This window comes from Gymnogyps californianus, chromosome 1, assembly GCF_018139145.2.
Source record: "Gymnogyps californianus isolate 813 chromosome 1, ASM1813914v2, whole genome shotgun sequence".
Classification (NCBI taxonomy): Eukaryota; Metazoa; Chordata; class Aves; order Accipitriformes; family Cathartidae; genus Gymnogyps; species Gymnogyps californianus.
Window position 1 is genome coordinate 90,753,032 of NC_059471.1, and position 13,969 is coordinate 90,767,000.

At 38.4% G+C, this 13,969-nt stretch overlaps 1 protein-coding gene across 1 annotated transcript in view; it reads left to right on the forward strand.

Annotated features, from left to right (window-relative positions):
• Nucleotides 1–13,969, forward strand: part of IL1RAPL1 (interleukin 1 receptor accessory protein like 1) — a 695,569-nt gene that overhangs the window by 658,065 nt on the left and 23,535 nt on the right. Inside the window, exons 6-7 of the mRNA XM_050908607.1 lie at nt 8,594–8,726; nt 10,660–10,805. Coding sequence (XP_050764564.1) covers nt 8,594–8,726; nt 10,660–10,805 — 279 coding nt within the window. The remainder of the gene's footprint in view (nt 1–8,593; nt 8,727–10,659; nt 10,806–13,969) is intronic.

The following is a 13,969-nucleotide window of genomic DNA, read 5'->3' on the forward strand; positions in this document are numbered from 1 at the left end:
TTATGAAGAAAGAGCAAAGGGAGGAAAAGAGTAGTCAGGCTGACCAACGGAAAATAAAACCACAACCTATTATTTAATATATATGTGTGACTCCAAAGCTGAGAATTTGCTATAGGTACTCAAATTATCTAATGATTGCACAAACACTACAGTCCTCCTTTCCAAAGCAGTTAAAGAGCAGGTATTATAAGACATTATACTAAAACACAGTTTCTAATGCTGTTCATTAAGTGCTATGTCTGAAGAAATCAACTGGCTGAACAGTTAGGGGCTGAAATAGCCACAAGAGGCTGAGTAGCCGATAATCTGTATGTAAACTGAATTGCCAAATCTGTTCCTTGAGATTATTGATATTTTCGTTTAAGTGTGATCTGACACAGTAAGTTGTTTGCTACAGCTCCCCAAAGTTAACCTCTTTTGGAAGAAAGTGTGTTATTTGTCATTATCTAGAATCCAGGACATAGTCTGCATTTCCCTTGTACAGAAAGCATTGTGCGGTGCACCTAAGAGGGAGGCTGGGAGAAGGTACTGGGGCTGCAGCTGGTTGCCATGAGTTATGTGCAGGGTTTTTTGACATGGACTAGAACCCACAAGAGACCAAAGCAAACTCACTATATTCTGCCCAGGAAGAACAAGAAAACAAGATCTATAACAAAACCTCCACGGCAAGAGATTTGAATGTTTTCGTCTGTTGGGCCAACACTCTTCAGGTTAAAAACAAAAAAAATAATAAAAGGTCAGTTATTTCTACAGCTTGCACAGGTAAAAGAAAGCAAAGTGAAAAGGGAGATGTGCTATTGCAAGTGTATTATATCAGAAAATTATTGTCATCACAGGCATGGGCGGACTGGATTTATCATTACATTCAAGTAGCTCCTTAGCAAACAAGTTTAGCGACAGCTGCATTCTAACTCAGAGGAGCTGCCTAAGTCCCATTTTCAGTCTGCTGCTGCTTTGCCTCTGCATTTTGTATGGGAAGGAGGAAAATGTTGTGAGAGCTGTAATGGCTTGAAACTGTCTTCTGTAACTAATAAAGACATTATTCCGGCTTTGTAGTTCCTTGGGGCCCAGAGTCATCTACAGAACCCCAGGAGGTTACTGTTCTTAATATCAATATCAATAAATCAATAAATATTCTTTACCAGAAAGACACACATTGAATTAATTTAATTTTTTTCCAAATCTAACCTCCCTGAAATGTGAAAAGATAAACAGGAAACCCCTCCTGCTTTTCTAGGAGCTTCCCAAAATGTGACCCAGATCAGGACTTCACAAAGCTAAAGCCGCAAGAGGCCATTCTGGGGGTCAGAGTCTGCTGAGGGGCAGTGGCATCCCTGGGTGTGTGACCTACCTGCCTCGCTTTTGAGGCACAGAGAGAGACCATAAGGAGTATGGTCTCCCATATAGGACTCCTTATGGGAGCCCTTACGGGACTCCTTTATGCAAAGGGCACATCAGGCTGCTAGCTAAGCTTGTTTTCTTACCATATAGCATCATTAAAATGCAAAAGCCACAACACCATAGTCAAAGGCAGTGTGGTTGAAAAAGAATCCAGAAACAAAACACTGAACAATGTTAAGCTATGCACTGTGTGGACAGATTTAAAGCTCCCAAGTCATAAGTCTGTAAGAGCTAGAAAATGTGAAGTTCGACATTTAGAGCCACCTCCTTTTTTTTTTTTTTTTATTGGAGAGATTTTGTTACCTAGGATATTTTCTTGTGACATATCTAAAAACAGCTAAGCTTTTAAAACAGAAATTATTTTTTGATCTGACAGAGAAGGCACAGGAAAAAAGTGTTTGGAAAATGCATTTGTCTAAAAAAACCCATGAGAAAACATGAGCTTCTAGAGTAAAAGTTAAGTCAAGCTTGTAAAACAATTGCAGTGACTTTCCTTTTCTTTAGTAATTCTTGCTTTATGCTTGTGATAGTTGTTGTCTCCCTCTCCAGCCACTACTTCTAAAGAGGAAGGAATGAAAAATACTTGCTGAACAACAAATTTATCAGCCTGACATTACCATCTATCAAGAGGAGAGGCCTGCTGTTAGGAAAATCAAGATTATTGGTTCAGGTGTTTTGTTACCTCTTGTGAAATGAAGGTTTGTTTAACAATATACATACCTGAGAGATGTTCTGGGCATTTTGAGCCCAAAGTCCCTTACATCACTTCTTTTTCTACAGTCTGCTGTGGTGGTTGCTGTCTTCATTGACTCTCTCTCTGACAGTCCTGTTGCCAAAAGCCCATTCAAAGCAGAAAGGATTTGGGTTTCTTTTCCTTCACAAGCTATGAAGCAGTCCACCAAAAATTTTTAATGTTCTTAGGTTAATCTTAGATCTTACCATGTATGATTCAGTATAGCACCTTATTAAGTGTTGCAGACTCAAATATCTCAGAGCTGATGGCAGGGAACATGTAAGCAGCAACATACAGACACCTCCGTTAAGTGTCCTGCTGTTGAACCGTAATTCAGCAGCTGGAAGCCTGGCAGGGCAAAGGACTTTTCATATGACAGTGAATGACCATGAGTGGGCAAATGAGTTTAGCCTTATGGTGAATGAAGGCTAGTTTCTAAGTAAAAAAAAAAAAACAAAGGAAACCCTAATGAACAAGAATTAGGCTTTTTTCCAATTAAAATAGTCAGAAATTCAAGGAAGTAATTTTTTAACCTCTCCAATAAATAGTGATATCTACAAATTCAGTGAAAGTTCAAAAGCTACAATCTCTCTCTGATCTTGTTGCAAACCTTCAGCTGATGGGTATTTTTTGTGGAGGAATGGTTGTGTGTACTCTAAATTTACACATTTATGGCCTGAAGAACTTATTCAATATGTAATTCAGAGTCCTGTGCAATCAACTTTCTGCTCTGCAGCACAGCAAAATATGGACAAGTCTATTAATGAAGAGATATAGCTGTGTAATCACATTCAGCCACTTTGTATGATGTTTGCATGATAATATTTAGTGGAACGATAATACCCAGCCCTTTCAAACCTACATCCACTGAATTCAAAGTAGAGGGAACTTGCACATAGTATCTTCACAATTGTATGGATGCAAGACCTGATGGCTTGCCAAAGACTTCACAACATACCACTCGGTAATGAGACTAGAATTTAGCAGTTCCCAGCTTGCAGTTAAATTTCAGAAAACAGTATTTTTTTTTTTTTTTTTTTTTATTTGGTCTAACCTGTTATATGAAAGATGCAGCAAGACAGTTATGATCTGGTAAGAGAGTACAAGATATCAAGATGTGAAAATATGTATGTAAACTGGAGGGCAACATAGCAGTAGGTGATGCTTTGCATAGGCAAGGAAGGAATCAAGAGGAATCTCTTCAGTTCATCCTGCTCTAAGGGAAGACTTACAGATCCCGAGAATATGATCATATGATCAAGGCTCATGGCTCAAAACTATATGTTACCTTATTTTCCTTGGTTTTTTTTTTTTTTTCTTAATCGTGTTCACAAGAAGGTTTTCAAGAACTGTTGAACTGTTTTAGGATGTGAGACTTCTCCGAAAACATGAGCAGCTTCTACCTACCTGCCTGCTGTGCTTGGCAGATGACATCGGCAAAACAAGTGGGTCATTGACTTTCTGAGGAATTGCCACCTATCCATCACATCTAGAAATTTAACAGGTTTTACATCCCTCCACTTGGAAGACTGATATTTTGTCAGTACTTTAACGCAAACAGAAAGAATGGTACTTAATTCGTGTGTGAGAGATTTTTATTGTGTCTGCCTTAGCCTTTTATAATTTCATTTTGAAGTGTTAACATTACAAATAAATGGCATACTTGTAAGTGTGTAGGTATTGCCTGTGCATAAGCTTTATAAATGGTTTACATTGTACAGTAAAAGAAAGTCCCATATTTCAGTACAGTTAACATTTCGACTCTTTTGGCCCTCAATATTACTATATACTAAGCATGGCTCTCAAGCGCTTCACTTCCATAATATGTCTTTGAGGATTCTTCTGAAAAGAGGTTGCAGAAGGCGTCTGATAATTGTCATTGCTTCCCACAAAAATGGTTGTCCTTCACTGAAGAATCTGTCAAATCAAAGGCTAGAACAGGTGCCATCACGGTGTATGACTAATGGTGCAAGTGTAATTTAGACTGCCCATACAAGAGGACATTTCACCAACCACAAAGCATTCACTATTTGCTAATTACAACTAGCAGGTTCTTAGCAGGCTGATGTTTTTAATTAGAGCTTATACGCTAGGAATTTACTTCAATTTTTTTTTTTTTTAATGTTTAGAAGTTAGACAGTGCCCTCTCCTGGACATAGGCTCCCATAGCAGTAGTTTGCAAAGTGCCCCAAATGTTGCCAATTAGAGAGAATGGGCACATAAACAGTGTGTTGCTCTGCTGAAGGGATTTGCTGGTTTCAAGGAAGTACACTTTGTTGTGGTCCCTCCTCGCATTCTGCTCTACTTGAAAGCATACTGTGTAACAAAATTTGTTCTCAGTTTAGATGGCAAAGAGCTTTTGATTAATTTAGCTTGAACCCAGTTGGCTAGAGTTGACAGTGAAACTTTATCACAGAGAGCAGCAGGAAAATGCAGTGCTATATATTCCAATTTTTACAAAAATCAGCTCAATACAGTAAGAGCATATTCATCTTCAGAAATAAGGGTGATGGAGAAATATGCAGTTGAAGCTTACTTTTTAGGTGTTCTGTTACATGTCTATCGCATTATTTCACAGTAAAAAATTATAATTATACTGAGAAGTCAAAAATGTAATTTTTCTCTTTATCCTTTCTTGAAGGTGTTTTGGTTTGGTTTGGTTTGGTTTTGGGGGGGGTGTTAATAAAAACACCAACACTATCAGTTTCACTTAATAATTCTAATCTCATGCCTTTGGACTTTTCCAGGGTCCATAAGAAAAGCAGTTTACCCAGGACGTAACTTGAGACAGAACATTCTCAAGAATTTACAACGTCTCACAGCAAAGGGGATAGAGAGAGAGAGATATTTCCCTAGTAATTTAATTTAAAACTTGTAGTTAATTTAAAGCATGTATTTAAATTCCTTCAAAGATAGACTATAAAACTGTAATAATCCATCATTTACAGGAAAATTAAAATTAATGGCATAGAAAGCATTACATATCCATTCATCAAACTTTTACAGTTTTCAAATCACTTCTACAGTTTTTCTCAGCACAGAAAACACGTGGAGGGAAATAGTTGTGTAGGGTTAACCGTGAGTGATCGTTATTAATTGGCTGACAGGTTGTTTTATACATTAGCTTAAACATGAAGCAAAGCAGCTCTTGTATTTATTTACTTAAATTTTGCATGCTTTCTAAAAATCTGCAGACTTCTTAAAAACAGACTGCCCATGCAGAGCGGTCCACTCACTTCAAAGGTGCACTTCTAAGGAAAAATGCAGCCCATCCTACAGCATACACTCACTCACATGAGTGTAGCTCTGGAGTAGGGATCAAGACGTGCTCCCAAAATACTCTGTCCACTCATAATATTGCCCTTCGGTCAGCCTTTGCCCATTACTTACATGTGCCTGCAGCTGTGAGCATCTCTGCTCCACCAAGTGAGCTCCACTGCTCTCTGCAAAGAGCTGTAAGCTCTGGAGTAACAGACCTCCTCATTAATGGTCACAGTTGGTCATTAGCTGGTCACTGAATCTTTCTCGATGACCTGCTAATGAACTTCCTATTGGCTTACTGTGAAGATTGGTCAAGGTAGACAGTATAGGTAATTTATAGCTGAACACCTAGCACGCTAATGGCCTTTGCTCAGTGACTGTAATCAACACAGTACTACTAAGAGGCATTACATCCTTCCTAATTTATTTCTCAGGTGTAAATATTTCAAGTTGAACGGAAACTTTGGATTCTGTGTTTAAAAATATGTTTACATATTTTATTTAAGGGGGAAATTTCTTTAAGAATTTAATGAGGAAAAAAACCTTAATCTTACAAACTTGGGGGGGGGGCATTTTTTGCCCTTAACAAAATAAGGTTATTTTTAAAAAAAAAAAACCTATGCGTGTTAATATTCACCTGTAAAAGGCTTAGAGGCCTGCACAGTGCAAAAATCATCTCTCAGTGGGTGCCTGTTAGCTGCAGGAGCCTGGCGAGCTTTGATGGTTCAGCACCTGTGGTGCCTAATCTCTGTGAATCATGGATAAGTTGGCCAGAAGCTACAGTCCCTCCAGCTGGGATCTTGCCAACACCTAAAAGCTGAAAAGTTTCAGCTGGGCCCTGACTTGGTGGGAAAGCTCCAGAAAAAGCCCAAGAAGTGGCAGTGATGCATTAGGTAGCACTCTTCCCTCTAAGACTGGTAGATAATGCCATATGGTTTATCCAATGTGTTTGTGTGCAGGTACCTATCTATCCAATTTAGATGTGCAGGTACCTTCTCCCATTTTGAGAGTGATCAGAGTCCACCAATGCTGCAGTTACTAGGCATTTCACAGCCCTGAACATGTGCTAGATTGGATGAATGTGGCCAAGATATTAATAATCCTTTAAGGCTTTGTATTTTCATTTTCACATGTTCATGTATCATAATTACGATGCAAAACCAAAAAAAAGAAAAAAAGTTAGTTTACATCTGCTACGCAACTGCTACAAGAAACTGGGTTTGCATCTGTTAAAATGTCCTGGGCACAACCAGGAAGTTTATCATGTTCCATTATACGTTTTCATGCACTTGACCCACATTAAGTGGTGTCCCAATGCTCATCTCATTTCCTGCAAATGGCTTCAAGATTGCAAAAATCTTTCTCTCCAGTGCTTCCAAATGACACTTCTTGAGCTGTGTAGAGATTGAGGAGGTGGGTTTCCAGGAGGTGTCCTGACCATTGCTCCCTGGGGTGTGGAAAAAGGAGCTTTGGTTGTCTTTAGAGAGTTTTTGCCCTCGCACTGAAGATCTTTACATTTGGTAGCTTTGCTCTAAATGAGATGAGGTTATCAAAATGTCTCATTAGTCAGAGATTCGATTTCATACCTTTTGATTATGAATGAGACCTTCCTCTCCATCCAAGTACTGGGATACTTGACTCCTTAGCAGGCATTGCTGCCAAAGAGTGTGGCACCAACCAAAGGTTCATGAAATGACTAAAAGCAACTCAGTTCCTAAACAGCTTGTGAAAGCAACATAGATGGTACTTGCCTCGATGGTGCACATTTTGATTACAAACATTTGATTCTGCATCTTTTATGGATATGAGAGTACAAGCCAGGTAGAGGAGTCAAATGCTTTTACAGAAAGCCACAAATCATTTCAGATAAATGAGACATTTATTTAATAATTACTCATCTTCTGGTTATACAGCATCCTGGATTTGTTTTCATACTAAAAAGTAAATAAGGTGTTCAAATATTAATGTCATATGTTTGAGAAGGATCAGGTCCTGACCCAAAGCAGCGTTTTTTTAAGGAAATTCATTGAACCCAGATGGACTTCTCATGGCATCTAGGTACAGAATGAAGTAGTGTTAACGATGCATCTTTTTTTTTTTTTTTTTCCAGGACCTGTGGTCAGTCAGCTTTAAAATCCTAAGATCGAAAATTGAAAGTGTAAATAAAATATGAGTTCGGTCTCAGCAGTAATATAAACTGCATGAAAATACTCTCCTCAGGGGAGAAAAAAACATTGCTTAAATCACAGCTCTTCCTTAAATCACTGTGTAATTATCCACTAAAGAAATGCACATAGCAGTTTAGAAGGGTTACTGCATATTGAGACAAACATCTTTACAGCAGCGAATGGGAGATCTTTAACTATGTGGCTGTCCACTAGTTTTATCCAATCTTACCAACACACAAAACATGTGCAAACTACCATTTCAATCCCTGTATGTGCTCTAGCTGAAACCCCAAAGCCAAGTGGTACTAACACAATGTAAGACTGCACAATGAAAATAAACCAAAGTGAAGGCATTTTACATTTTTAATTTTCACTATAACGATTAAATAAGTAATGCTGCACATACATAGAATTTCTGCTCTTTGCTGCATGTACCTAATGGTTATTCCCATTCATATGGTGAGATGTGTCCCACAATGTACAGAATGAGTTCATATGTGTTCTTTTTTCAGTTTCAGTGTTTAATACTTTCCTGCAAAGATAATTTAGCAACGAGCACACATCTTGCTACTGGCTGTCCCTTGGAAATGGTACCCTACACGAATCTACTGGCCTCTTTGCAGAAACCATTGCAAAGCTGAACTAACACAGATGTGATTGTATGTCTATTTTACCTAACATTTATCTGTTTTCAGAGAAAACATGGAAATCTTTGGTTAAGTTAGCTCTTTTTGAAAAAACATACTCTTTCATTTCCTTACCAAATGTAGAAAACTTGGTGAAAGAATACAAAATTTAATCCTGTTCTTATGTAACATTTAATTACATTTTTATTGTATTTATTTTTAGAAAATATATTGAACACCAGTTGCAAGACAAGTAGATACTTTTGGACATTTTCAACAGCGGTTGGAAACTGAGGGTCTCTACAGAAATAATTTTTTTTAAATCAACAAAAGCAAGTGATTAAAAAATGAAACTCTTTTTACAAATTTTGAAATAATATATTTTCTTACATTCTTTGTAACAGGCGGTTCTGCTAATCTAACCTGCCGAGCTTTCTTTGGATATAGTGGAGATGTCAGTCCCTTAATTTATTGGATGAAAGGGGAGAAGTTTATTGAAGATCTGGATGATAGTCGAGTCTGGGAAAGTGACATCAGGTAAAAGAAAAAGCATTTTGTTTTTTCAGTCAATATCTTTTTTTGATAGTTAATGTAATACTTGTTATCACAGACTAACTCAGAAAGACTTTGGGTCTGATCGCTGGTTTTGCAACGTCCATTCTTTACCTTTTCAACTTGACCAGTAGAGAACAGAAAAATGCATGCCTTGGCCAGATCTGATGCTAGAGAGCTGCAAAAGTAGAATAGCTGCCTGACAAGTACCGTAGTGTAACTGACTGGAATTTGCATAGCAACTTTTTCAAACTGTGGCAGTCTACAATAAGAACCATTAAGACAGTTACTAAGATGAAATAAAGAAAAACAAATACATAAGGAAAACAGCTCAAAAGAAGTCTTTTAAAACATGGAGCCTTAAATAAATGCTGAAGTCTGGCTTCTCTTTTGGAATGTTTTGATTTCTTTTCTTCAAGGAAAAAACTGAGTTTCCTGGGATGTTATCTGGCCTGTGAAAGCCAAGCTTCCTGTTATGTGGGCTGCTTAAATCTGCTGAAATACTTGTTTTAGAGAGGATCTGGCAATTCACATCATGTACTTTTACTGCTCCTAAAAGTGCTGCCTCATTTGGAAATTAAGAAAAAAGTGGTTTTGTACTGAGAATTACATGTGTACCAACTCCTATCCAATATGAAGTATCTACGCGGATCTGAAGAGATTCCTTTTTCATTTATAATTCTTTATGTGTGTATATCACTGTGTCTATATATCATCGATAAACCTAGAAATGAAGGCAAATCTAAATGTGTGTCACAATGGAAGCTAAATAATCACAGATGTGTTAACTACAGTGATTGCCTATAAGAGAACCAAATGAGCTTATTTACACTTCACCTCTTACATAGGAGTTTACTATCTCATCAGAAGACATGAAGTCACACTCATTTTCAGCTTAACCTTGGACTTCTTCACTGTAACCAAAGTAACAGAGACAATTCCTTTACCAAAATCAAGAAGGCCACACAGACCTGCAAGGTCATCATCCCCAGATATAGACAAAATGGAAGCATATTTCACCCCAGTGTACTTCAAGTTTATTCTACAAAGCTCAAGACCAGTACACTAAATGGCACATGACAACCACATCAACTGTTTTTCGCATCTAACGCTTTTCCTAAGCCCTTCAGCCAGAGACTTGGCATTCTGAAGGCTGATAAAAAGGTGGCAAGAACCTCATTACAACTTTCTTGTTTTGTGAAGGGAGGAGCAAGAAGGCTGGTTTCCACTTCTTTTGTCAGGTGTGATGTGAGGGAGTGGCCTGGAGTGGTTTGTCATTTGCTTTCCTGGGTTTCTAAAACCACTGACAGGCTTGCTGAGAGGTAAAGCAAGCAGTGTGAAGACAGGTGGACTTATGCAGGTCTTTTCTTTTATTTATCATCTGTATGAATGAGTGGCATCTGGTATTCCAGTTCTTTCTACTTACTTATAATACATAGTCAAATTTTATAATACATTCAAGAAATAATTTTTCAGACCCTGGCATGAACACACTGTTTCTGAGTGACATGTTGAAGAGGCTCAGAAAGTACACAAAGAGTGTTTGGCCCAGACTCCTAATGTGACCCTAAACCCCAAAATAACTGTTTTCACTTTTCTCTGTTCTAACATTTCAAGACTTCACATACTACTGATCAGGGTCTCCATCAGAGTGTGCAGTAATATATTATCAGTGTGCACATCATCCTGCTTAAAGAAGACAATTAACTGAAGCTCTCATTAACATTTACAAAGCCAAACCTCCTCATTAGAAGTGAGGAAGAAAAGGGCATGATATAATTTAATTAAGATTGCATCAAAGCATAGCCAAATTTGAAGCCAAAGAGTTGTGAATTGTAAGTAGCATTATTATGTCATGATTATCTAATGCTCCGTTATGATACAAGCAGAATAGCAGCAATGGTTGCTTTTTTCTCAGGATTCTCAAAGAACATCTCGGGGAACAGGAGGTTTCCATCTCGCTGATTCTTGACTCTGTGGAAGAGGCAGACCTGGGGAATTACTCGTGCTACGTCGAGAATGGAAATGGACGCCGACATGCCAGTATTCTTCTACATAAAAGGGGTAAATATGCAGCTTTTCTCCATGAAATGGTACATTATAGGGCCAGTCAGTTTGTAGAGCTTCATTCTGATGCAAGCATGAAATTTGGCTTCCTGAGATATAAATAGACAATGATTATTTTTCCCCAGGCATTTGTACAACTTTCAAAATAAAACAAAAAAGTTGTTGTTAACTATGGCTGTCATTGGGAAAAAATACAGTGACACCTTTTATTTATATTTATATAAAAGATGCATTTAATAATTCATTAACTTTAACACTAATAAAGGTTCAATAGAGAAAAAAAATAATAGGAAGCCACAGGTAATACAACTGTAATAATTTTCTGTAAGAAATAAAATCAAATATTAGAAAAGCCAACAAAAATACATTCCACTTCATCGTGGTTTAACGACAGGAGTTCCTGCATAGCCTGACTCTGGACGTTTTCCTTCTAACACATTTGTTTAACACCAACATTTTTGAAGTGAAGTATCATGACAGAAACCTCTAAGGACCTTCCTGTTTCTACTCACCACTCACATCCGGCGATTCCAGCCTGCCTGATGGCCACAGCCATCTCCCACGGAGATAATTATGGAGAGGCGGAGAATCTCTTGTAAAGTGAGCTTCCCAGATCCACTTTGTTCACTTTACCTCCCAGAGGGTGCTCCACATGCCTGGGCTTGACGGTCCTCACCCTCATGCAGCATCCCGCTGGTTTAACAGAGCAAAGAATAATCAGGAACAGTGTCTGTACTTCACTGTCACTACTGTGCTGTTTTTAGACTGTTTGTAAAGGTTGCAAACCAGGTTCTTACTGTGGTGCTGAACTACTTGTGGCATCTCAATTTATATCAAAGCAGTGACGTCTTCCCTAGTTTTAGTCTTGTAGCGTGCAAAGTCTGTCTAAGTTTAAAAGGAAGTCATAAATCAAGAAACTGTGACTTATTTATTTAAATGTATTTTTGTCTACCTCTAATTAATTGAATAGAACTAATTTGTAGATATTTTTCTGAACGCTTGTCATTGCTTCTTAAGAGATGCACATGTAAATAACCAGATGTTCTGCTTAGCCTGGCATTTGCCATATTTTCTTGAATTTACTGAGATGGAAAATTAACTTATTAAGTAATTGAACCTCAACAATTTACCAGCTAGTAGTCATATACTCCTCATTCAGAGACGTCTGAACCCAGAGCAAGAGCTTAACCCAACAAACACTGAAATCCAATGGCTTGTCTTTAGTAATGAAATTAGTGCATGGAACACTGAAAATAAAGAATTTTTAAGGCTTAAATTACTTTAAAACCAATACTTAATTAACTGACCTGTATTGTCACATGATGATGGTGAGTCGTTATTTTCCCTTCCATACAACCAGTAGCTCCAAGACTGACAACACATGTCTTTTCTGTTCTGTGACCACCAGCTTTTTAATCTAACAGTGTGCATGCATAAATTGTGCAAGGGTCTACTTTCCTTGCTTCCTTTCTTGGAGAAAGCAGTATGTCAAACACACCACAGTACGTGGCCTCATGATGACATGCTGAAGAGGAAGTAATCTCAATATTTAATTGCCCTTATAAAGAGTAAAAAGTTAAAAATAGCAAAAACGCCCCCAAATATTTTTTTTTCCTCTTTAAGTAAGGCTGAATCTGAAATTGTGATTTGGAAACAAAATCTGTTGTGCCCTCGAAAAACAAAAGGTACCTGTTACAAGCCTTCTACATACTTTACGTGTTGACAACTGTTTCAGTGAAATGATAAATTAACCATGACAGATAAAAATTTGAGCTAGTCTCTCAGGTCTCCTAGGAAGAGAAGCTTTGCACTGCTTCCTTAGTCTCCTGTATATCACCATGACAACATTTCAGTTTAGGTTTCCTTGTTTAGATCCACATTTAGTCTTTGCTAGGAATGAGTTAGCTGTTTATAAATTTCTGATTATTGGCTCACTCAGAACAATTGGGACCTAACAATTAGGTAAATCTGCTTCCTGAAGACCGAGGCATTTGCAGAGGTATTACTTTTGTCTGGTTTTCTAGTTAGTGGTCTTTTTTTCCAGCAGTATAAGCCAACAAAAATGCTGAATCTGGAATGTCCACTGGATACCTGAAAAAGAAATTATAATCCTTCTTAAACTTCATATATGGTACATTATTACCAGGATCAGAAGGGACAGGAAAGCAGAAAGCTCTGTTACTGAACAAAGAGCGTTCCTGGGAAAAGAGGTATTTAGGGCTAAACGCTGCAGTGGGGATTCAGGTACAAATTTTAAGCCTTTCAAACAGCCTTGCAACTGCTGCTTCTCCCTGGTCAATATATCCTCTGTAAAATTAAACTTCCAGGGGGAGCTTTTGGATATGCCTGCAGTTACACAGGTCCTGAAGGGGCAAGAAGTTCAGAGTCTAAATCATCAGCAAAAACCTGGATACATCTTCCTCACTCTTCCTGCCGGTCAGCCCAGCAGGGACACACACTCACCTCACAGAAAACACAAGCAGGGTCTATCCAATGGTGGTCCCAACCACAAACCAGTGCCTGGCACCTTCAGCTGGGGAGAGGGGGCTTCTGCTCCTTCCCTGACATGGCACTGGAACGGAAACCCGGAGCCTCCCTTTTCCTGACAGGAATTTCTGGAGGGGAGCAGAACACAGCACCACTTGTGCAGGAAAAGTGAACCCAGTTTGGGCATCCAGCACCGGAAGAAAACTGGGGCTCCTAGCATCTCCCTCTAGCCCACATGCCAGCGCTCTGCATCTCGGGGAGCTGAGCCCTAATTTTCGCCTGAGCTGTTTTTACTTTCTGACTGCCAGCAGAGAAAACCTATGATCTATGTTTTTGTGCAGCTGGCTAACCATTTTTAGACTCCTAACTTTCCTCAGACGCTGTGCGTAGGGAGCATTTAACTCAGAGCTAAAGGCAGTAGAGCATTTTAAGCATGACAATGCCAATGCTGTTTCCTTTTCTGGTTCATTCCTACAAAATTTGTCCAAAAATAATCAGAAAAAGAGAGGGATCAGAACCCAGGAGATTTAACTTTCATTCCCTTCCTCCAGCTGTTGGCCAAATCTCTATTACCTTTAAAATAATCAAGTTATTTTCTCTTTTGTGTGAGCAAAAAAAATCTACGAGTTATAATCTAAGGCTGATTTTGTTACTTATCAGTGATAGCTATCATC